At 38.3% G+C, this 25,460-nt stretch overlaps 1 protein-coding gene across 4 annotated transcripts in view; it reads right to left on the bottom strand.

The window, feature by feature from the left end:
• SORT1 (sortilin 1) overlaps positions 1 to 25,460 on the bottom strand; it is an 82,867-nt gene that overhangs the window by 27,962 nt on the left and 29,445 nt on the right. For 2 of the 4 annotated variants that reach the window (XM_073234446.1, XM_037001557.2), the window contains exons 2-10: positions 21,452 to 21,511; positions 20,024 to 20,097; positions 12,200 to 12,302; positions 11,567 to 11,731; positions 8,457 to 8,530; positions 5,788 to 5,837; positions 4,773 to 4,903; positions 1,957 to 2,101; positions 328 to 483 (exon numbers count right to left, since the gene is read on the bottom strand). In XM_073234446.1, the coding sequence (XP_073090547.1) occupies positions 328 to 483; positions 1,957 to 2,101; positions 4,773 to 4,903; positions 5,788 to 5,837; positions 8,457 to 8,530; positions 11,567 to 11,731; positions 12,200 to 12,302; positions 20,024 to 20,097; positions 21,452 to 21,511 (958 nt within the window). The remainder of the gene's footprint in view (positions 1 to 327; positions 484 to 1,956; positions 2,102 to 4,772; positions 4,904 to 5,787; positions 5,838 to 8,456; positions 8,531 to 11,566; positions 11,732 to 12,199; positions 12,303 to 20,023; positions 20,098 to 21,451; positions 21,512 to 25,460) is intronic. The other 2 variants (XM_073234447.1, XM_073234448.1) reach the window with 1 other exon arrangement.

The raw sequence follows: 25,460 nt of genomic DNA, 5'->3' as shown, positions 1-25,460 counted from the left end.
TTCAGGGCAGATCTCATTCAGAAAGGCAGGAGAAAAGCAGAAAGTGGCTCAAACTCAGGCTCATTCTTGTAGGCCTGAACTGTCCAATATAGAAGATTTATTTTATAAACTAGACAACATAGAACTAAAAAGTCTTTATTTTTACTTTCGGTTGCTTTGCTTTTTCTTAGTTCTGTGTGCCAAACTTATTCAAAATACAGAGGCAGAATTTATTTGGGGAGGTGTGTTGGCAAGGCAAGCAACATTAGTGGGAGGACAGCACCATCAGTCTCCCAAAGCCTCAACTCCCAATACGCCCAGCTGAAGGACAGCAGCACCAAGACTCACCTTCTGAGAGCACACTTGTCATGTAGACCCCACGGAGGGAGGTTACATTGGTAAAGTCTGTCTCGCCACCTGTGGTGGTGTAGAGATGTCGGTCCAACGACTTGGAATACACAATGCCTCGATCATCTGAGGTAAAGATTGTGCCAAAGCCAGTATCTGAAATAGACAAACAGAAACACTAAGTCTTGAGAGAAAACAGAGAGAAAATAGTTTAACCATACACATGACTGGCTGACTGCACACATCAGCCAACTGTTTCTCTTCATGTAGACAAAGACTTGAGAATTAATCAAGGCTTGGTACTTAAGATAGATTTCACGTCCTTCTTCAATTCTAGTACCCAGTTCACTGACTGGATTATGGTAGATGCCGAGTTTGTTGAATCAATTAACCAGATGCTACAGAGAAGCTCTTCCCAGATACATTTTGGTGGCAAAGGTACTTCATTTAGATTCCTATTTTATGCATGTCTAAATCTTTTTTTTTAATTAAGGTATCATCAATATACACTTTTATGAAGGTTTCACAAGAAAAACAATGTGGTTATTACATTCCCCCTTATTACTGAATCCCCCACCATACCCCACTGCAGTCACTGTCCATCAGTGTAGTAAGATGCCACAGAGTCCCTATTTGTCTTCTCTGAGCCACACTGTCTTCCTCGTGACCTCACACACACCATGTGCACCAGTCATGATACCCCACAATCCCCTTCTCCCTCCCTCCCCACCCGCCTTCCTCCATCCCTCCCCTTTGGTAACCACTAGTCCCTTCTTGGAGTCTGTGAGTCTGCTGCTATTTTGTTTCTTCAGTTTTGCTTCGTTGTTATACTCCACAAATGAGGGAAATCATTTGGTATTTGTCTTTCTTTGCCTGGCTTATTTCACTGAGCATAATACCCTCTAGCTCCATCCATGTTGTTGCAAATGGTAGGACTTGTTTCTTTCTTATGGCTGAATAGTATTCCACTGTGTATATGTACCATATCTTCTTTATCTATTCATCTACTGATGGACACTTAAGTTGCTTCCATATCTTGGCTATTGTAAATAGTGCTGTGATAAACATAGGGGTGCATATGTCTTTCTGAATCTGAGAAGTTTTTCCTTTGAGGCACCTCTAAATCTTTATACTCTAGAACAATGCTTTTCAAACTATCTGTGCTAAAAGAAATTTAAAGTTTTCCATTATGTAACAAACCAAGGCTTACGTGAAATATATAATCACTAGAAGAATGAAATACAAAAGACAAAATACAATAAACTTTTTAATGATTAGATTCAATGGATAGAAAATTACTTTGTCAAACAACTGTAAGAGTTTCTCACAGCTTGCTTTTGCTTTCTGCACTTATTTGGTAACAAAGAGTTTACAAGTCAGTACTAGTCCTCTGACCACTCTTTAAGCAGCATTGCTGTAGAACACTTAGAAACACACATAAACCAATTAAAGAGTGCCAAAACAAGTTACCTCTCTAACAGAGGCTACATATGATCTCTAAGACAGAGTATTCAGTAGGAAATTAATAAATTCCTAGAGGTAAGAGGAAGAATCAACAGATAAGAAAGAAAGCTACTCAAAGTAGGGCCCTAAAGCTTAAATCTCTGCATTCAAGGGTGGGCCACTTACCTCCAGGTTCATCTACATGCATGAACACCATGTCTTCATTAGCTGCTAGAATAGAATAGAATTGTTCCTGCCCCACAGAGGGGAGTTGGGCCATGCTCCATGTGTCCCCTTGATCTGTTGACACATGAATCCTTCTTGTTGTATCCTGGAAAAAATGCCAATATTTATCTTTTTAATTTTCCACAAAGATGCCATGTGCAGGAACATGGAGAGGGACATAATTACTAATTGTAAGCATCATTATCCATTTCGTCACTGGGTACAGTTGTTATAAATGAAACGTCCCAGTACTAATTACCAAAGCAGTTTCTGACCTCTACCAAAGTTCCAGGCAATGGAATAGCTCATTCTGCTGTAAGTAGGGCTGTCTTGGCTTCCTCTTTGGCTTCTTCATTCTGATAGGGCCCTGTGAGACACTATCCTCCCAACCTCTGGCATTCCAATTTCCTTCAATACAACTAAAGGTTTGATGGGACCAACATTAGTTCAGTTTTATAGCATATGCTTGCTCAGATAATTTTTAAAATGATGTTTGCTGCACAAAAGTTTGGTCTCTTTGGGATGGTCATGACATAATCCAAAGAATTAGATACTTAAGGGTCTAAAAATTGGAGGTGAAATCCATGTTTGGGAGATCACAAGGGAAGTCAAGATGTGACATGTCTCCTCTTTAAGGAAGTCTCTTGGAACTGCCATAATGAAGGGACAGTGTACAAGCTGGGAAGAGGCCAAGGAGGGTCAAAAATTAATATAAGGAAGTTGATCAAGGAATATTTAGCCATTTAAAGGATCTGTTAGGGAGACAATTAACACCTACTCTCTGATAAATAGTTTAAGATAGCTATTAGACAGGGCATGAGAATTAGTCTCATGGCCTCCTTCTGTTAAATATTCCTTAAAGTTCAGTGACAAGTACGTTTACTATTTTCCTAAGTCACACCTCGATGTTTACTTCCAATCTTACTTTCATTGTTATAGGTGGAAACTAGATTCCAAAAGCACATCGAATTTTAATTTTATAGACAGTAACTGTGTAGTGTAGGAGGCTACACCTGGAAACTGACAGTCTGATTTCCACCAGAGTTCTATCTCTGGGTGACCTTAGCCAAGTTGCTCAATTTCCTCAAATAAAAATTGAGGTAACAGTGTTAGCTCATAGGGTTGTTGGGAGAATTATTACAAAATTGCATGAGGGAGTTATGTGTAGTTACTGTGTCTAATTCCCCATCTCTAATTCTCTCTGAATCTACTCTAATTAGTATTTTAATGTCACTGACACAGCTTTCATCATGGTCACCAACAACCTCTACTTTGCTAATTCTAGTAGATAATTCTCATAACTCATCTAACTTAGATCTAAGTTTAACACAGCTGACCACTTCCTTCTTAAAACACATTTTTCACTTGGTTTTCACAACATCATACTGTCCTGTTACCCTACCTCACTGGCCCCTCCTTCTTGTCTTCTTTGCTGGATTCTCCATCTCTTTCCAACCTTTAAGTGTTGGGGTGCTTCAGGGCATGCTCAGTCCTCCCACCTCTTCTCTACCTACTCATTCCTCTAGAAGACAGCATCTAGTCATACAGCTTTAAATACCATATAATTTTGGGAGATTCATATACCCAAATGCTTAGTTGACATTTCTACTTAGTTAGAACTAATAAGCATCTCATATCCAAAACTTGATTCTTGATTTTTCCTCTCACAAATGTGCTTCTCCTGCAATCTTTGCCATCTCAGTAAATGGCACCACATTCACCCAGTTGTTCGGGCTGAAGAGTCTCTTCTGGGTTCCTTTCATTTTCTCACAATTCATATCTAATCCATCAGCAAATCCTATTGGCAATATGTTAAAAAATACAGCCACAATCTAACCACTTCTCTTATCCCCTGTTAATACATCTCTCTCAGTACTGTAATGGCCTCCCAGCTGCTCTTGCTGCTTCCATCCCTGCCCCAGATAGGCTATCTACACATAACCTATTTGGTTGAAAGAGAAGCCAGATTATGCAATTCCTCTGCTCACAATCCTTTCACAACTTCCCAGCACATGAAGAATAGAAGCCAAGGTCTTCATTATAACCTATAAAGACTCTGTATGATCTGGCCACTGGCTTTCCCTCTTCAGACCACCATTCTCTGTGCTCCAGCCATGCGGCTCTTCTCACTTCTCTTCAATATTTCAAGCATGCTCCAATCTGAGTGTCTTTCTACTTCCTCTTTCCTTAGACTAGATGTCTACAAAGCTATACTCTCCCTTCAGCAGGTCTCCCAGAGCCCAGCTAAAATGCCCTACCTAAAACAGCATTGCACCAAGTCCTGTCACTTTCTAGGTCCTTACTCTGCCTTAGATTTCTTCACAGCGTCAATCATTACCTGATAGTACATCTTATCTATTAGCTTTATATCTATCTCCCTAATTGAATTCAAGCTCCGAAAGCAGGACTTTTATCTGTTTTGCTCACTGCTATATTCCTGGGACCCAGGATAGTACCTATTATATAGTAGGTACTCAATTAATATTACCTACTTCTATTATCATTGGATAATGAGCAAGTAGATTGCATTTTTCAGATATCCATGTCTGAGCAAAGACCAAACACTGGGTCTACATATCCCAAAACATAACAGTTGAAGTACAAAGTAGCCCAAAAGAGTCAATCAGCTTATAAAAAGGATCACCCCTAAATCTTACAGTGATATTAAATATTGCAAAAAGGCAAGAGAGAAACTGTCAGTACAAGTAGTAAAAGGGATCTATATGAGGCATATCTACAGAAATATCAGAATCCAAAGAGAAGAGGTGAACTCTCACCTTATTGGCCATCACAGAGGCAAAAAGGAAACGTCCCCCAAGACCAAACGAGTAGATTTTCACACCAATTGTTTTGAAGCTTTTCCCCAAGTCTGAAGTTCTCCATAATTCCAGTGCCCCAAGGTCAGCTTCTTAAACAAGACAAAGTATTAGTTAAAAGTTCACTTACTGGTGAGCTTCTAGTTCAAAACACCTAGTTTAGAATTGTTAATTTTATTGCTAAATAATTTTTAAGACTATGCATGTTAATCAAGTGACAATATAAAATAATACGGCATTAAACACAGAAAATTCACATTTGGGTTTTACTTTTATACATGTGAGCTTTTACAATGGACAGATAGAGTTTACTTAATTCCAATATAGTACTACATAAAAACACCCCAGCCAGAACATTCTGCTTTACTTTTTTCACGACACATATACTTGTTTGAAACTCTTAGTCTATGTTAAGTTGTCTTATTTGAGAGTTTTGGTTTTCTTGCTGATGATCCAATATCCCCATTTGAATTTAAGCTCCATGAGAGCCCATTTTGGTGTGTCTTATTCTCTCCATCCTTGGAACAGTGTTTAGCATATTACTGCAGGTGCTCAAATGAGTGAATGAATAAATGAAATATGTTTGTTGAATGAGTAAATGAAAAGATTATGCTTTTTGCTTTGAAACTGTGCCAATGATTGGAAAGCCAATGGTTTCCAACACAAACACAATCAATGCTCTTTTGCAGAAATCACTATACATTTCAATTTATTATTGTTTGTAGCCTAATATTTACTTTGCGTAAATACACTGCTAAAATTAAGTATATTGTCTCTGTGCATAAATGGCATCTTTATTTCATCTAGGCACAGTAATTTGGTTGTACTTTCAAGATTTTAAAAATCATTAATAGCTATCTCTAGCTTTTGAAATTACAGGAGAATGGAAGGTTCTTTGATGTTTCTCTCTCTTCTAACCCAGAATATTCTACTGTGGACCACAGGACACTCTTTTCTGGGATTAAAATATACTTACTGCAGGAGCCATTCACATAGGTGGTAAAGAAGATGGTGTTTTCTGATCCCCTACAATGAGGCAAACACAGGGAAAAAGACATGGCTCAAGACCGCTAATGGACTGTGTCAACCTTAGTCACAAAGTGCCAAGCAAGTCTAGTAAGTTTCATCCCTAAGTACCAGCTTTCTTAGATGCTGTGCATCCAACTTCACAGCCTCTATGGTCAAGGTTCCCACAGCCTGACTCCAGGCATCTTCCCCAGTCCTCTACTTATCTGACCTCTTCCAGCTGGTCAGACTGGTCTACTTACCTCTCTCCCAATCCGTCTCTTGCATTTGCTCACACTGTTTTCCTTCTTAAAATGCTTTTCTCCCATGTAACCAAATCTTACCTTCACAATCTTCAGGTTCCAGCTTAAAATCTAGCTTTTCCAAGAAGCTTTCCCTGTCACTAAAACTGAAAGACTTCTTTGCTGCAAACTTCTGAAGCAGGGGTTCTCAAATAGGGGTGATTTTGCTCCCCTATGGGTATGTTTTGTTGTCACAACTGAGGTAGGTGAAGTCATTTCAACTCTTTATTGGGCAGAGGCCATGGATACTGCCAAACATCCTACCATGGACAGGATAACTTCTACAGCAAAGAATTATTTGCTCCAAAACTGTTACCCTTAAGGTTGGGAAACTGTTCTATATCATTCTATATAAGCTACTTGGCACTCTTTTATCCCTAGTTAAATATTTTAATCACATATGTATGCCTAATCTCTCTGACTACATTACTGGGTTCTTCTGAGGGCAGGCACTCAGTTTTTTTGCTGTACTGTTTCCCTCAGAACCTGGTTCAATGCTTTGCATGAGCTAAATAATTTAGTCTTTATCTCAAATAGACAACTAGGTCAGAGGGTGAATTATTTAAATTCTAACTTGGAAAAGGAGTTTGCAGGAAGCTAGATTCAGACACTGATAGTACTTACAGATTAGCACCAACAGAAGGTGCTGAGTCTGAGCATGTTCTTTCAGGACTAAAGGCTGTAAATTACTAGAAATCAAAGTTCTCAAAGGTGACTGAACAGCTGTCAGTGTGCCAGTTATCTCATATTTAGAGACTCATCAAAGAAATAAGTTACAAAAGTAAAGAATCTTGTATAGGATTCAAAATAAAATACATTTCAAAATAACTTTAGTTTTAAAGATGAGTCACCTGTTTGTTTCTTTTAGCTTTACTGAAATATAATTGACAATAAAATTGTAAGATATTTAAAATGTATGATGTGGTGATTTGATATTCTTATGTATTGAGGAGTTTTAATGATCAAAACTGCTATAGCATTGAACATATCCTCCATAGTTTAGGTCCATTAGGAGTGAAACAGTTTGTTAACTTAGTTACTTGAAAAATTATTCCTTCCTGATAAGACCATGTAAGGTACAAACACAATTCATAAAAATACATAAAGTAAAAGCCAGTATACCATAGCGGTGCTGTAAAAACCTCATTTAACCAGATTTTTTCTGGAGAAGACTCACTTAAATAAAGCAACTTTTTTTATATTTTAGTAGACATATTTGGCAATGTCTCTATCACATGTTTGCCTGACTTCCTAAATAGAGGACATTAAATATTAAACTCTTGGGATTATGGGTCCTAAATAGAGGACATTAAATATTAAAGCCTTGGGATTATGGGTCACCATCATGAACATGAACCATATGAAATTATAACACAGTGTTCCCATGAGAAGTTGCTGAGGTATGTGTGCTATCTTGATCTAGCACTAAATAATTCCATCCTGTTATGTTTGGTTTTTGCCTGCTATTACAGCTCTTCTGCTTTCATGCAGCTCTCTGGCATAGGATTCTCATGCCAGCACGTGCACACTGTTAGACTCATTTACTTCACCTCTGGTAGCAATCTGCTATCAACTGGGAAACAAGATTAACAAGTTTGCTGAAATGAATCAAAGAGAGAGAAGGAAGAGGCTTAAACAAGGATCTAGCCTAATCAGAATTTTAGAGGTATGCAGGCTCTTAATTCAATTCTTGCTCAACAATCCCCCAAGTGCTCCAAACAAATCTGTCACAAAAGGAAAAAAACTAAAGCCCAGAGAGGTTAAGCCTGTGACTAGCAGCATAGCCTGGTTAGAACAAAGACAGGTTGACTCCCAAGTAACAGCCCCTCCACTATATCATCTTCAATGCAGAACCTGGGAGGCCCCATGCAGGGAAGTGAATGAGTCTTGGTGCATGGACAGTGTGACACTGGCAGCCTGGAAGCTCTTTGGGTTCTCTTCTTGACTACTTGATACATGCCATGTAACTGAAATGGATCTCTAGATGAGGAATAAATCCAGGCATAGAGAGTTATATAAGTCAAAGCTGTATTTTATGCTATTGCAATTGATGTCACCACTTCTAGAGAATAAACCTTTTGCAGGCAGTAGCTGCTCAGTCACATGCCATGTGTTACACTTAGAATCTAACATTTAGTGAGAATAAGTTTTTTTTCCCAGCAGAATTAGAAGCTCCTCCAGGTCAAGATCTGTGTCATAGCCCCCTAGTATCCCTTAAGGCACCCTGAAGAGTACTTGGCACATAGTAAGTGCTCAATATTTATTCATATGACTTTTGGCAGCACTGTCAGGAAAGGTTTAGGGCTCTGCATATATGGAGTCCTCTGTTACTACTCACCATTTGGCCAAACATACTGCTTTGTGGATTTCTTCCCATTTTCCCCCAAAATTCTTGGACACCCACAGGCCATTCTGAAAGATTATAAATGATTTATCAAAATTCCAGCTTTGTCCTGTGCAGCTGCTTGTATGACCTTTAATAATTCATATCCAATCATTCAGGACAGTAAAAACACACAATGAAGTTCCATCCAAGCTGCCTGAGCTCCACAGACACACACATGGTTTATGTGACCCTTTTGGGGTCTTGGAAGTTCAGAGTAACAATGCTTATGACGTGCCTACTACGTGCCAGGCACTGTACCAGACCTGCTTTGGGGATACAAAGACAAATAAGATATATTCTCCGCTCCCAAGAAACTCACAGTTTAAAGAGGGGAGCAAATGAGAAGAAAGTTTGATACAATGTGGTTAAGTGTTATGGAAATACAGTCTCTGGGGTAAGAGTAGGAGAAGGGACATTCCATCAGAGATGGTTTATGAAGAGAGCTGAAACTGAGTCTTAAATGATGAACAGTGTAACCAAAAGAAGGCAAATGGGGAGACAGGATGCTATTGCACAAGACAGATTAGTCCTAGCAAAGGCAGAGAGGTGATAAAACACTGCAGGGTGTGCAGGGAGCTAAAAGCCTTCAGAAGTGGATGGAGCACAAATCCCAAGGTGAGGGAGGGATGAACTAATGCTGGGGAGAAAGGTGAAGGCCAGCTCATGAACAGCCCTCCCTCTACGCCATGCCAAGAAATTAGGTCTTCATTTTGTGAGGCACTTGAAGGAGGAAGGTGCTCTAAGCAGGGGAATGACAGAGTCAATTTTACCTTTTTAGGTGAAAGAGTTGGATGACAATGGGAATGATGGATTTCAGAGGGTCCAGACTAGAAGCAGGAAAAGCAGTGAATAACCACTCCATTAATTCACTAAGAGTTAGTGAGGCATATGTGTAGGAAGATTTAGATGCTAGATCAGTATAACTGGACAATGTTTTCTGTAGGCTCGATGGAACATATGTCAAAAGTCGAACACTCTGGGATTCTGGTTAAGGGATAAGATGCACTGTGGAATCTTTAGCCAGTATAATGACTAAGGGAAGAAGAGCATGTCTGAGAGAAGAGCAAGGGAGGAGCCAGGTTTAGACTGAGTTTCAGGTGCCTGAGGGACATTTAGCTGGGCATACCCAGGGGCGGAAAGATAGGAATCTGAAGCCCTACAAGGAAGCCTGGACCAGGCATAGGGATTTAAGACTCTTACATGATACAATGGTACTTAGAATGGTAAAAGTGGAAGAGATTGCTTAGAATGAAATGACCAGTAGAGATGATTTAAGGGCAGGGTGAAAGGAGTTTAAGAAAGAGACTGAGAAGGACTGGTTAGGAGGAAGGAAAGAACCTAAGGAGATGAGGTGACAGAAGCCAAGCAAGTGGAGTTCCCAAAAGGAGGGTTTGGCCAATACTTTCAAATGCAGCAGAGACTTAATAAGATAAAAATTGACAGTGTCAGTTACATTAGCAACCAGAGCCTAGTGAGCCCAGATCCAGGGGACATGGGACAAAGATGTCCTTGTGCAGCTGAAATTAAATGGGGCTGATGTAGGCAGAAATATACCTTCAGTGTCCCCCCATTCTCATCCACCATTTTCTTTCACTAATTTCTTTCTTTTCCTCCTCTGGTAAAGTTCACTTCCCAGCATTTCTAACTTATCTAATTCTACTTAGAAACAGGAAAGAGTCTGTGATATCATCTATCACCTACTCGCACTTTAGTACAAATTGGTCCACATTTTCCACCTGATTATTTGTACTTCAAACTTACCCTTAATTGGAAGAAATTTCAGATTGTGCCTGTTTCTTCCTGAGGACAGTTTGGTCTAATAAACCTTAAGATACTTGATAGTGGCAATGGGGCTGTTACAGGGTAGATGAATGGTTCTGTCCATTCCCATGAGGTCTCTCTGCTCCCTTGAAGGGCCTTCAGCTCAAGCTGCTGCAGGCCAATGTCCAGGAACTATTGCTTTAAGATCTGAAGCCTACCCAGCAGGCTAGTTTCCTTCCTGTGGCCTCTTTTGGCTAAGCTTAACTCTAAGCTTCCTTGAGCCCTCTAGTTTTACTTTACATCTGCTAAAGATCTACCCACAGAAGTTCCAGAATTCAGACCTCTCTTCCAGTGCCCTTCATCCTCCCTATGCCTCTCTTTTGCTCAGACTGACTTGCCCACTTTTAATGATCTTGTTTCTGTTCCCAGAATGGTCATCATAGCAATGGTTCTCAAATTTTAGTGTGCAGGCTCAGCTGGAGAGCCTATTACAAATACCAGCCACCTTGCAACCAAAAGTCATTGATGTATTGTATCTGGGTCAGGGCCAAGGCATCTGCACTTTAAACCAATCTCCCAGGGGATTCTATCTCCTATTGCTGGTCAGCAGACCATATACCAAGAAATAAAATGAGAGCCAAATAAAGGTAAAGTATAATTATGATTATCATAATGTAGCAGCTCAGCCATTCTGGGCCCTTAACATCCATGCTAAAGGAGACTGGTACTCCAGGAAACTTTCAGAAGAGCAGTGGGAGAGCCAAGGAGGGACACTGGTTCCTGGGGAGAGGACAGGAGTGTGGTAAGTCATATGGTAAGGATTACAGGGACTTAAGACTCTGGATGTTTAATACATGAACATCAAAGACAGAAATCAATGGGCTTTATATACTAAGTAACTAACAAAGAAGGAAAAATTGTAAAGATGTGGTCTGGCCATAGGAAAGAAACAATAACAATGTCAGCAGTTTGCCAATTTATGTTGCCAATTATGTGCCGTGCAGCACAGGAATGGTTACTTTACAATGTTCATTACTAGTTCATTTCTAGTTCATTATTCCAACAGCACATACCTATTCACTTAAAAACAACTGTAATGACAACTAGACATCACACTTACCTGAAATAGATAGCACATGAAAGTTATGCCCTTTACCAAAGTGCAAAAAAAATTGGAAGAAATACATACTTTATGCCGTAAGAACTCACTAGAAAGCATTACCCTCAAGGTCCTTTTAAGACAGTATATTTTGAGACTATAAAAATACAAAAGGCTAGAGAAGTTCCTCAACTAGACTTACTTCAGTGCTGAGTGCTAGAAGATAATCAGAATTCTGAGGGCTATACATCATCTGAGTCAGAGGATGAAACGGGAGATTGGTCTGAACAAAGTTCTTTGCAAAATCTGATGATCTGAAGATTCTTCCTCCATGACTTCCTCCAGACACCTCTGCTGTTAAGATCACCTGATTAGAAATAAGCAAGTTTGGATTCAGGGTATAATACTGTAAGAGCACAAGAAGTTCTCACATCATGTTCACCAGACATTAGTTAAAATTTTAGCCTCAAAAGTAAGATGAGTTATAAAAAGAGATTAAATGGCCACTCCACTTCTCAAGTATTAGTCTTATCAAAAAATATCATCCTGAATTGAGCTAAGTGCTCTGAACTATGAATTTGAGCCTGGCCAGTTTGAGATTAGCCAGTTTCCCAAAAGACTAAAATCTTAAGAGGTACACATTGCAATGCTAAACAAATGCCATATAATTATGAAGTTTTATGATCAATATTAAATTATATTTGATTTTAAAATATAGTAATGGTAAACTAAATGAACATATTGCTGTGTACCACTGGCTAATTCTAGTATTAATATCTGATAGCCCTGCATGTGGCATCAAGAACAGCCTTATGTATGCATGAATGAGTCTCACCTTTCCAGAATTCTCAGGACCAATAGCCATGCCAAATTCAGTCCGAATGAAGGTGTTATTGATCAGACTTGTAATATCCTTAAAGTTCTTTCCATAGTCCTCACTAAGAGGAAGAAAACAGGACAAATAAAGAATGCAGTGATCATGGACACTGTTGGGTTCCTGCCCTGCATCTGTTACCCCTTTCCATCAACTCTGTTGAGGCACTCACCCTATCCTGAACAGTTACTTGCCTCAGGGGAGCTGATTCCATTCCTAGCTCCAGTGTTGGGCCTAATTAGTGTGAAGGAAATTCTACCCACCTACTGCTGATGGGTGGAATTGGGCAGTGACCCAGATGAAGCCAATAAGACAAAAGGGGGAAATTTGGAGTCGTTTACAAAACACTTTTTCTCAGCCCCCTGATGAAATGGTCTGTCTTCCTTTAGACCAGTGTGTCTCAACCAATGTATTTTGTGCTCCCCACTCTGCTGCAAATATTTGGTAGTATCTGGAGACATCTTTGATTATCATAGCTCAGGCTTAAGATGCTACTGGCATCTAGCAGGTGTAGGCCAGGAATGCTGCTGAACATCCTTCAAAGCACAGGACAGTTCCACAATGACAAAGAACTATCTGGCTCTAAAACCAGTAATGCCAAGGCTGAGAAACCCCAATGCTGTAGTACGTGAATGCAAGAAAACACTCCGCTAAGGCATTTTGATACAATTAGAGCACAACATGAAGTTGAAGCTAACACACGTGGAGAGCGCTGCTGGGGTAATTCTGGAATTCCAGAGAAGCACAGCCCGTGCTACTGGATCAAATGGACAATGAAGCCCATTCTTTCTCTGTATTTAGTTATGAGCCATTAATTTCCTTATTATCTAATTTAGTTGTAGTTGGGATCTCTGCTAAATGTAGTCCAAAGCCTCCAACTAATCTATTAATATATAGTATTCCTGATGAAGCTGTAAATTAAGTAGCAGGAGTCTTGAAATCCATATCCACTGCACCCCAAAATTATGATCCCTAGACTCAGGTCTCTAATGTACACCACACGTGAAACACAGCTAGGAAAAACATACTTAATATCGACTCTTGGGTTGTCAAAGTTTCCCCAACAGTTCATTCCAACCATATTTGATTCCACGTTTATATTTTGAAAAATAAAAGCAAAAGCAAAAATCAGTAGCTGTTTAGCTCTGACAGGTTTAATACCACATACAGTTCTACTACAACATGATACAGAACGTAATGTCTCAGTGTGCACTCAGCAGTGAAGACCACTCCGTACTGCCAGTTAGTTGGCCAGTGATCAATACAATGTACAGTGGTCTTCACCGATAGAATATATGACTTAAAAGATGGGACAATTTTGGTAGTGGCCTCGACAAATCATCACAGAACCGTAGAACATGAGAGATGCCAGAGACTGAAGAAAGCCTATTGTCCAACTCTCTCATTTCACAGATGAGGAGGTTCAAGGAGAGGCAGTTTATTAAAAGTCAACCTGTTAATTAAGGGCAAAATTGAAACTACAAGCCAATCCTTTTAACTCTCAGCCCCAAACCAGAGACAGCTTTTAGTTATTCTCTTGTAGCCTGCAGTCTTCCTCTATTTTGCCAGGGCGTGTGGCCTGGCAGTAAACATCAGCTTAGAAGAAGCTAGAGAGAGACAAGAGGAAAGTATCTCTGAATATTTATATAGGTCCCTGACAGAGTACTAAAGCAAACTATGTGTGACTTTAAGTTATCTGCATGATTCATCCCATATTTTAGCACACACATAGGAAAGTTCCAGATAAATAAAGCAGGGATCAAACGCCATCCCCAGATTCCTATATTACCCTTTCTTTGGCTTTGGAGTGTAAGAAGAGCTCTTATCTCCCTGACAGCAGGCCAAATGACGTACATGAACAATTCTTAGCTTTACAGTGCACATCTCATAATTGCTCAGACAACTTTCTTAAGGGGTTTGCAGTGGTTTGATGATCACCAGCTTACAAATCTCCCCTCCTTCATCACCTCCCCAGGGAACTGCCATAAACCTATTAGCAAGCCTGCTTGCTTTTTAAGAACTTGGCACAACAAATACATCTCTGCCCTTCAGGACAAGAAAGCAACATGAGCAAAACAAAAATCATCTGCTATAGCACTCTGGTTCTTGAGCCAATTAAACTGGACCGTAACAGACTAGTATCAACTTGCTGGTATTTAAGTAGGGTTCTGTTGAGGCCATGCTGGGCTCAGGGATACATTTTAACATAACACATTATTTAAAAGTACCTTGAAGAAGAAATCAATGAATACCTTCAAAAATAAATCTACTTTTCAAATTCTATTAAATAGAGCTATGAAAGGCAGTCACATCATAAGTTAACAAAATCCTGTGAAACCAGCTGCTTTAGAAACAAGTCTTTTTAATAACAACCAATTTCCGGTTACCAAAAATAAATAATCACTTTTGGATGTATCTATGGTATACATAAGAATATGCACATTTATAACTCAAGAAAATAGTGCTATAACAGAAATATTTTTGGAATACAGACTTATAAACTCCAAGAACAAGAAAAATCTAGACATTAAAATAGATGGGAAAAAATAATCATCACATGAACTTTTCTAATAAAATATACCATTAAAATTTCTAGCAAGATAGAAGCAATGAAAAGGGGTTTTTCCAGAAGACTCATGTTGACACTCAACCCAAATACCAATAGCCAACAATTGCACCCTTCTTTTTAGGCACTTTTCATTTACAATATATAGGAACTCATGACCCCAGGCATTTATTCTGCAGACATTTAATGAGAAGTAACAGTAAGAGTCGTACAGTATCTCCGGGGCTCTTACATTTTACTTTCTCAACAATCAAATAAGCACAGATATCCTTGTTTAGTCAGCTTCCAGACCTAACCAGTTCTCTATTCCTTTAGGTCCTTTTTGCCATGATTAAGTTTCTGTAAATTGCAACATAAAAGCACAATGATAACAGACTCTTAAAAAATAATTATAGTTTTGTAGTTTTCACTATCAGGAAAACTTATAGGAAACTCATTATTCCCATATTCTGTATTTGCAAGCTTGCCTACTCACTGAAAGGTATTTGTAACCTCAGAAATCAACTTGCGGCACTTTTGCAGTCATTTACAGACATTCATGGGGAGATGAAAAATTTGAGCCACTCAGTGCACACATTCCCACCTGAAGTCTAACAAGGGGACATTCTGCCTTCTTATTTCAGCTCTTATACTGTATCTTTTTCAAGGTCTATTTAATGCTGTGCATTTTGCATCTTTACTGGTGATTTTGCTGTTTAAAATGGCCCCTAAGACCAGTGTTGAAGTGCTGTCCAGTGTTCCTGAGCACAAGAAGGCTTTGATGTGCCTAATGGAGAAAATATGCTAATTAGATAAGCTTCTTTCAGGTATGAGGTGGTTGTGAGCTCAATGTTAGTGAATCAACAATATACATTAAATAAGGTGTCTAACATATATTAAATTAGGTGTCTTTAAACAGAAACATATGCAAAACAACTTTCTTTATTGACCAATTGACAAAACTGAATGCTGTGACCAGAGGTTTACAGGATCCTAGCCCTGTATCTCCCCTACAAGCAATGGTTCAGTATTCGCTAATTCAGTATTCATAGAGACTTGGCAGAACCTTACCATCATGAATAATGAGCACTGATTGTATTGAGATTTCCAGTTAAAAGATCAATAGAGCTTATTAAGTGTTGTAGCTTATTAAACAATGTAGCTTATTAAAATATGACAAAGGAATCAGGCCTAAAATTATTGCCAAGTAAAATTGGCAGAATTTGAATTTACATTAAACTGATCTCCCAGTACTTTAGTCTCTTTTTTGACCCCAACTGTCTAATGCTACCTACCTTACATTTTTTTATTTTAATATTTCATTGCATTTTATCCTAATTGGAAAAGGGTGCATTTTCCTGCAGAAGTTTTGAAAATGCAAGTGAGATAATAAAGAGGGAAAGATATTGCAAGTAAAACCACAGAACTTTGTCAGAAGGCATGAATATTTATCTGGGGTTCTTATTTTGGTTTGACTGACAAGATGACTCTAAGAATAAGTATTTTCATGGGAATATTTCTTAAGTGATGAAAACCACCATTTTGATGATTTTTATATGCCCTAAAGTTTGTAAAAGTGAAGGTGTAGCAAAATACCATCATAAGTTTCAACAAAATTTTTTAAGAAAAAACCCCCACCAAAGTGCATTTTGTAAATGGAATTTATGCCAGCCTTGTTACTAAAATATGCAGTCATTGTTAATAACCTGAAAATTAAACCAAACATATCATTAAAAAGGCTGTCATACAAGATGTCTTGGAGAGGCTGGTTTCCTGTACATTGCTTTAATATCTATTGTATACATTTAACCTTTTATTTTTAACCTCAAGTAACAAAACATCCTGAAAAACTTACACTTAATATGGAATAAATTTTCATGTGAAATCTCTTAAAGATGCCCTTATGAATTTCCAAAAATTGAACAACTCTCAATAGGAAATAAAAATCACAAAAAAATAGCCCAGCAATTTTGTGGTAATTAGGTATAGAATTCTGGGGTAGCATAATGCTTTACATATGTTTCACTATGTTGAGCTTAACATGAAAAGTTAGACTCAGGAGACTATAAAACAAAAAGGTACAAAACTTCTTTTGGCTATCAAAAATCAAATTGTCATCATAACTGTAATTTCCTTTCTAACTTCATATTTGTGAGAGACAAATGTATATTATAATCTATCATATGAATTATTATTCCTATTTGTTTAAAGCCTAGGGACTTTATTATGGCCCAAATCTCCAACAATTCTTTTTCACAACCTAAGGACCAATGTATATTCCCTCTAGCTTGGCACAGGTAAGAGACAACTCCCTTCAATTCTTGTGAGCCTCTGCACCAGGGTACGTAGGCATGTGATTAGCTTCCTTTTATTTGAATGCCAAATGAACCTCTGACCATGTAAGATTTAGTAGAAAAAGATAATCCAATAAGTAATATAATCATTAAACCTGTGTAAAACAGAGGAGCCTTTAGAGTCGGTTCAACAGGTTTTCATTTCTCAGTTGGGCAATCTCAGCATATTCAGGACTCATCTCGATCAAGGTGTTCCCTCCCTTTCCCATAACTAAGCAACACGTGCCTCTTGGCTGGCCTGTTCAACCACATGAGTCACTTCAGAACAGACCAGGCCAGCTCAGTTGGAGAGGCCACAGGCATATTTACAGTTTCCACCTAAATTCTGGAAGAGTTTCTACTTCACAGTAGGGAGGAAATAATTAATATTCAAAATGACCATGGTAAAAACAGAAAACAAACAAACAAAAAACCCTGTTGTGGAGTATGAAGGAAAAGAACTTTAGTAACATGATATTATACAAGAAACAAATAGGATTACTCTCTAGTAAAGTATATATTAGGGGTTCCTCAGAAGACTAGACAAATATAGGATAAGAAAGGCTGAGTCAGATGGTGGTAGGGATTTAAACAGTAACACAGCGACACTGTATTTTTGTTTTGTTTTGGGCTGTCTTAAGGTAAGCACAATATTGAAAAGCAAAAGGATGGGAAAAAAAGCCATGAAAACACATTTCACTCCCCATGGGTATGACTCAGGAACCTGTCAGGTCCAGTTCTAAGCACAAGATTAAAGAGCAATGTAGAGAATAAAAAGTAAATTCAGAAGGCAAGCAAAAAAGTGGCAGAAGCAATATATATAGAAAATAATTTCAACCTGGAAAAGCAGTTTAGTAAGCAGCCTTCAAAACATGTAGAGATCAGAGAGGAGGTTTTCATTTGCTATTAAAAAATGAACTGGAATTTAGCATTCCAATCATGACACACATTATGTCACAGCAGCATTAATAACAGTGAAAAAATTAGGTACAACTTAAGTGTCCAAGAGAATAATGACTAAGTAAATTCTGGATTATTGGCAGATGGGACATGAAAAACATCACGGTATGAGCACTGACCAATGAGAATGAATACAGGCTGTAAAGCCAGGTGTTATTAACTCCCATATGTTGACAAGGGTGGGGATGTGTATGTATTTGTAGAAGCCATGGAGGCATCTGGGCATAGGCAATCACTTTTTACCAACTGGCATGGAAGGCTTTTAATTCATTTTAACAACTGGTACAACAGTGCCAGTACATGCTGGCTACATGCCACCCCTGGCTGTTGACATGACAGCAGCTAACCCCACCAAGTTCTTACTCCATGGCAGGTACTGCAGAGCAAAACCCGTAACAGCTCTAAGGTAGCCATATTATAATTTTTCTTTTACAGATGACAAAGAAGACTCAAGGAGATTAAATGACTTGTCAGAGTTCATTGTGCTTACAAACAACAGTGCTGAGATTCAATCCCAGGCCTATTTGCAAACAAAACCTGGCAACTTTACATTTTACCATGTTGCGTCCCAAGTCTATACAGCCATATGATTAAATATATTGATTATACTTGACTTTAGGGTAAATTTTTTCTTTCCCTTAAAATTTCCAAATGTTTTACCGTGGAATTGTATTGCTTTTATGATGAAAGATACTGGTAAGAAAAATTGTATTGTAAGTAAAGATTTTATGACAGCAAAGTTTCTTAAACACTGGAGTTACTTAAGTCACAAACATTTGTAATGTATTTTCTCATGTATTTTTTTTTCCTCCACAAATGGGATATCTTTCATCTGTCTGAAATGGTTCAACTACTGTTCTAACTGAACAAAAACAAAAACGAAAAAAAAAAACTAGAAATTATGGCCCTTTCTAAAACTAGGGCTCCATAGTACATTGCCAATGCTTATCAAACAAATAAACATGTATTATCAGTCTAAAAATTATAGAGAAGCCAAGGCATTCATTCATTCGCTCACTTACCGTGTACTGCCTTCCTATGTGTCATTTTGGCTAGTTGTTGGAGAACCCTAAGTTAGTCAAGAACCTTGCCATTAAGGAGCTTACAGCAATTTCAAACAATACCTTCTTGGCCTACTTGTAAGCCAATGTCACTGTGCTGAAGGACAGAGAGCACTGGTTAAAAGACCACAGTTAAATAAAGAACCCTGATAAAGTAGGATGAATCCTGGGAGATCCCCTAGCCCTGGGAGTAGTTTGATGTCAACTGCTGGAGTGTCATATTTCTTTAGGTCCCTTGGGAAAAAATGGGATAGACACAAATGACTGACAAGACAATCAACAATTTCTGGGAGTTAGTTTGTCTTGAATCTATCCTACTATTAACCAAACTATACCTTTGAGAAGACAACTCTAAAACTGAATGTCACAGTACAGGTTATGGTTCCAGGACATATGCTGCCATCATTACCACCTACATGTCAACACCACATGTCACTTTGGTAGGTCTGATCTAGAAACAACCTGTTTGGGCCTCAAAATGTTATATAAGTAATATTCACTTGGAAGGTACAGTGAGGATTGTTATTTCAGGGATATACAAGCCATTTTGTGCTTATAATAAATACAAAGATGGTTAAACTTCCTACAAATAAATATCCATTTAAGTTAACAAACATACACCCCGTAGACTCTTTCATCTTCTGTTTTAGTTTTGCCATTCAGTCAGGTCAATCTAATCTCCTTGGAACTAGATTCCTTTTCATACTTCTTCAGATTGCTAAATAGATATTTAAAAATATGCTGAGTGTGACAGTCCTGTGAAAATTTAAGATAGCTAGATCTTTTAAATCAACTGTTAAGATTTCATCAGGTCTAGAAAAGCAGAGAACTTAAATTCACAATGTGTTACTCAGTCAATGCCCAAGCCCTATATTATGCATCTCACCTTCGATACAGCTTGGACTGTCCAAAAGTCATAATTACCAGAGGTACATGGAAGGTAGTCAAGACTAGAATGATCTGGAGAGAGACAAAAGCATGTGGTCAATAAGACAGATAGTTTAGTTACATGCTTGCATGTGATGAGATTAATCCTACCTCCGAAAGACTGCCAAAAGCCCTGCTTTGTAGTAGCCTATGTTATAATATATCTGAAAACCTAGACGGACAAAGTTACTAGGGCTTATAATGACTCAAGAGTTCAACTCATTTTGTTGTTGCCTATACCTAAAGCAGTGAGGTAGCATTAATCAACAACACATTACAATAAAGAAAGGTTTTAACTTTTTTTTTATCCATATCGTTATAAGATATTCTCAGGCAAAAATCATCTTTCTCTTACAGAGGCTAGAATAGTACGCATGTTCTAATAGAGGTCACTGTATCATATATGTATCCTTTTCTTCTTGTATTTTTAAAATAATTTTTAAAGTATTTGTCTAGAGAAAAACATGAATGAGGAAAGGATTCTGATAGAACAGTACAAGAAACTAAGAAGGCTCAAACAGCCACATAACAAGGCTTACAGATGCCAACTATCTTAGATAAATGGAAAAATCATGGAAATTAGGGCGCAACTCAAATTTTAGAAGAAATTGAGACATGCTTAAGGAAATTCTGCCAGAAGTTTAAAAATTAATTAAAATAAGAAACTTAAGACTTGCATCAAAATTACATTTCTTTCAGATTCTGATATAGCCATCATGAGCCTTGATGCCATGATATATACATTACTGCACTACCAGAGGTAGCTCTTGAGGCAGGACAACAGAGCCAGGTAAAACCAAGTCCTGACTCAAAACCTGAGGCCAATGCTTCCTCAGCACAAGCTCCTACTAGATTGCTCCACATTAGTAGGGATGACTGACTTTCCCACTCCCTCAACCCGGGCAGTTCCCGCTTTGTGGAAGGGTAAGGGCCAACAGATGGCCATGAGTCCATGGGTGCCACGGCCCTTTGACAAAAGCTGTGGGAAAGGACATGGGAACAGTGCAGTTGGGAAAATGCCCAGTCATGCAATGTGCAGCTTTCTGCTTCCACACAAGGGTTTTCCCAAGTATTATGAGGGTCCCTTCTTAGCACATGGCACTCTCTTTCCTCTTTTTCCTTCTTGCTTATCTTGATGCCAAGATGCCCTCAAGGACTAAAAAGGTGGCTATCTTTCTTTTACTGAAGAAGGTGGTCACAAGATGTTCCCTGTTCCAAAGCAATACCAAACTGAGCACAGCTTTCTGGAAGTCTGTCCTGCAAGCATGCACTTTCTACTGTTGAGGTTAGAGAAATTTCAGGAAGGAACAACATTCAGGGCTTAAACTCCCACAATCTACATCTTCTTCCTGCTAGGTTGAATTAACAGACTCAAAATATTACTTACCCCAGTGCTATCTCCAACCCACGACAGGGATACTGAGCCACTGAGGTCATCAAACACATGCTATAAGGAAAAAAACATTTATTTAGAAATGACATCTCTCCTTCAATCTTTGACTTCCTTAAATAATTAAGACAACTATTATTTTCAAAGTAATTAAATTCATAATTATAAGAAAATAGGAACTCCCAGAACAAAATCTGGTGGAGAGAGAATTTAACTGCTTAATGTGAATTACAAATAACTTGGAAATTTTCTCTCTCAGACAAAAAGTAAGCCAAGCAGTGAGTTTTCTTCACTGTACCAGATGGGGAGATGGGATAGTCTAGTTGCTTTCTCCAACAGAACTAAATATAAAGATACAGAAAGTATTCTGAGGATGCTTTAAAACAAGAGATCACAGCCCACATTGACAGATATAATTGTAACCCAATCAGGAGAATTTAAATTTTTCTAAGCAGCCATCACAGTATAGTTGAATAGCTAATATCTGGATTCCTTTTGCTTCTAGGCTAACTCACTCAAAATGACAAGGGACAGAAGCAGGTAGAAATGCCCTTGCTTCATCTTTTTATTTAATAATAGTAATGATAGAAGGATGACCTTAATAGAGTTGTGGTGAGTGAGAAGACAAAAAGGATAAGCTGGTATATTACCATCCAAAATACGGTTAGGATGTTGAAATGTAATTATAATAATCATTGTAAGTGCTTTTGGGTTTTGTTTTTCAAATGGTTTCTTCTCTATTTACAAAACAGTATATATCCATTATAGAAAACGTAGACAATAGTAGGGAGGCTTAATACAGAAAATATAAATCATTCATAATCCTATCACACAAAGATATTCAAGGTTAATGTATGTAATCTTCTAGTCTCTATCTTTATTTTAACTGACAAAGAAATAATTTCAAAAAGGCAAATAGTAGCACTTGGTAAAAATTCCCAACCATATAGAAATGTATATAGTAAAAAGCGAAGATCCTTCCTCTGCCCCTGCCACATGCCCTATATCCCACAGGGGTTAATAGTTTGCTATATATTTTTACCAAATGTTGACAATTATGCTTTTCTCTTATGAAACTTCTATCTTATTAAGACTATTTTTAATCTTAGACACACCCTGAATTTCCAAATATGAGCAGTTCCTTAGAAGCAGAGGATATAACTTTATACTTCTTGGTATTCCTGTGCCTACCACAATACTTGGTACACTCAATAAGCATTTGTTGAAAATGATTAGACATCCTTCTCAAACCACAAACTCAGTCTCAAAATAGAACATGTCTATAAATGGTTGGGTGCCAGCTGCTTGGTCATTCAAGACACCAATCCCAATGGAGAAGCCTGAAGAAACAGAATTCAAAACACCAACTGTTTTGCTTATCTTCTAATTTTTTTCTTCTGTGGTCCTTCTGAATGGGCCTCTGAATTCACCTATGCTATTTCCCTTCTGCACTATAAGTACCTTTGAGGCCAGTGAAATCTCTTGTACATCCTCTGTTAGGAGTACAATGAGTGCCTCACAGAGGGCTTGCGCCATAAATGGTGGTTAACTCAAATGCTTGGGCAGAGCTTCTCACAGCCTCTGCAGGACAAAAAGGCTATTCATATGTGCAAGCTGGCCAAGTATCTGAGAAAAAGTAGGGCTACTAGAGACATCTGGAACCAGAAGCTTAAAAACTGACACAGCAGTGTGTCTTGTAAGACACTTCACACACAGCAAGATGGCATGTTCTCTGAAGTTACATCAATGAGCTCCTTGAGAAGGAATAGCCAGAACTACTACAGTACCAGATAGACCACTTGGGAAACAGTCATCTAAACATAGGCTATTTTTCTAAGGAGCACTCTGGTCACAACAACTGACTAGGACAAAAAACAAATTCCACTACTCGAGGTCTGGCTGTCTTGATCAGGGCTCAAGGTAGTTAGTGTTGCGCCAATCAGGACCTGCAACTTTCACTTTTCAGGTAATGTGCTACATACCTACCCAGTCAGCGCATGCTGGCATTACTCACATTTTCCTGTCACCCAGTCCCAGGAGGAGAATTATTAAATGTCACTAGCAACCCTCATCTTACCCTAAAAAACTCAAGTTGACCTCTTTCATCATCCAAAGAGTTCCTTTGAAAACATAGGCCAGATTTATTAGCTGTAACTGTGGTCCTCTGCCACCCTTAACCTTCCCTCCCCTCCAATCTCAACAACCAACTAAATTTTACTTTTGAAAATATACAAATTCACTGGAAAAAACTCATCTGTCTACAGCAAATGCAACTAATTTGTTATACTTTAGTCTTTAAGTTTGTATATTGGTGAAAGTAAAAGAGAAACATAAAGTCAGATCTAACAACAGACAAAACTTCAGGTGCAAAGAAAAGTCATATAAAAGAAGGTTAATCCAGGGCAGTTGTAGGGCCAAGAGCACAGTTACAATCCTTCCCTCTTCAATGGCAGAAAGAAAGGGTGGACAACCTGGTCATGGCTAGGAGAAAGAAGTTACAAGTGTCAGCAAAAGGCCTTCATATTCAAATGCTTTAATCATTTATCGTAGTTACACAATGTACACGTCACTCTACATTGTGGTGGCATCTGAGATATTTCAAAATATATATTACTTCTAATTATATCAACAAGAACCTCATTTGTCTCCCTCACTAGACCTGAAGTCCATCTGGTGCAGGGGCCAAGCCTATTCACTTTTGCGACTAAAATATAGTATAGCACATGGAAGGCATTCTATAAATATTAAATTTCATTTTCTTTAAGAACTAGTTGTGAAGCTGTGAAAAGAAGGATGACAAAATGAAAAGATAAGGCCAGACCCACCCAATTTCCCCATGACAGAATGAGTATGAAATATGTAAGTTCTATTCTGAGAGGACTTCTGCTTCAGGCCAAGATGGAGTAACAGGGATCAGATTTACCTTCCCACTTGGAACAACTAAAGAACACAAAATATCTGAGACAATAGTTTTCAAAAGACTGGATTTCAGACAATAAAAGACAATGATCCCTGAGAGACAAGAAGCAAACAAGGGTCTACACCTGCTCTAGCTTACTGGCTGGAGAGAATTTCCAGGCCACAGTGCAGGTAAGGGGAATTCAAGCAGAGCCCTCTCTCAGTTTAGGAGAATGAACTGATAGCCTGGGAAGGCCAAAGAGGCTGGAGTTTACAGGGTAGAGTACTAGAGAGGAGAGGGCTACACAGAAAGATACACATACTGGATCCCAACCACCTTGCCAAGTCTTCAGCTGAATTACTAATCGGCACAAGCATGTGAGGAAACCACCTGAGGCCAGGGAAAGCTCCACCTGAAAAAACTGAAGGAAACAATACCTGGGCCTCACGCAGGACCAGAAATAATTCCTGTCCCAATGACCATAGGAGGAAATCTCATACTTCACAAGGAATTGGATAGAGTACTCAGAAAAGTTTTACCTCAGTAAAGAAGAAAAATTAAACTCCAGGCTAAATGTTTCTGGTCTTGCCCAAGAAGCTTAAAAGCACGACCAAAAAGGACCAAACTATTGCCAAGTAACTTACGTTCCAGAACAAAGTTCAAGAATATAGAAATATAAAAATACCCGGCATCCAAGAAGATAAAATTCATAATGTCCAACATTCAATAAAAAGAAAAACAGAAAGAAACAAGAAAAGCAAACCCATAATGAAAAGAAAAATCAAAGTGACTCAGAAATAACACAGATAAAATTAAAGGAAATTAAAACAATTATACTCCATATATTCAAGAATTTAAGAAACTAGATTGACCATGTTAAATAATGACAGACGATACAAGAAACAAATCGAACTTCTATAGATAAGTTTCATCTCTGGGATGAAAATTACATTGGATAGTATTGACAGGAGATTAGACATTGCAGGAAAGAAGATGAATAAACTTGAAGACATACCAATGGAAACTATCCGAAGTGAAACAAAAAGTCAGAAAAAATAAACAGAGCATCACTGAGTAGTAGAACTTCAAACAACCTAACATATATGT

This window comes from Manis javanica, chromosome 4 (assembly GCF_040802235.1).
Source record: "Manis javanica isolate MJ-LG chromosome 4, MJ_LKY, whole genome shotgun sequence".
Lineage (NCBI taxonomy): Eukaryota > Metazoa > Chordata > Mammalia > Pholidota > Manidae > Manis > Manis javanica.
The sequence above is the reverse complement of the archived record's forward strand: the minus strand, read 5'-3'. Positions and strand labels throughout refer to the sequence as shown.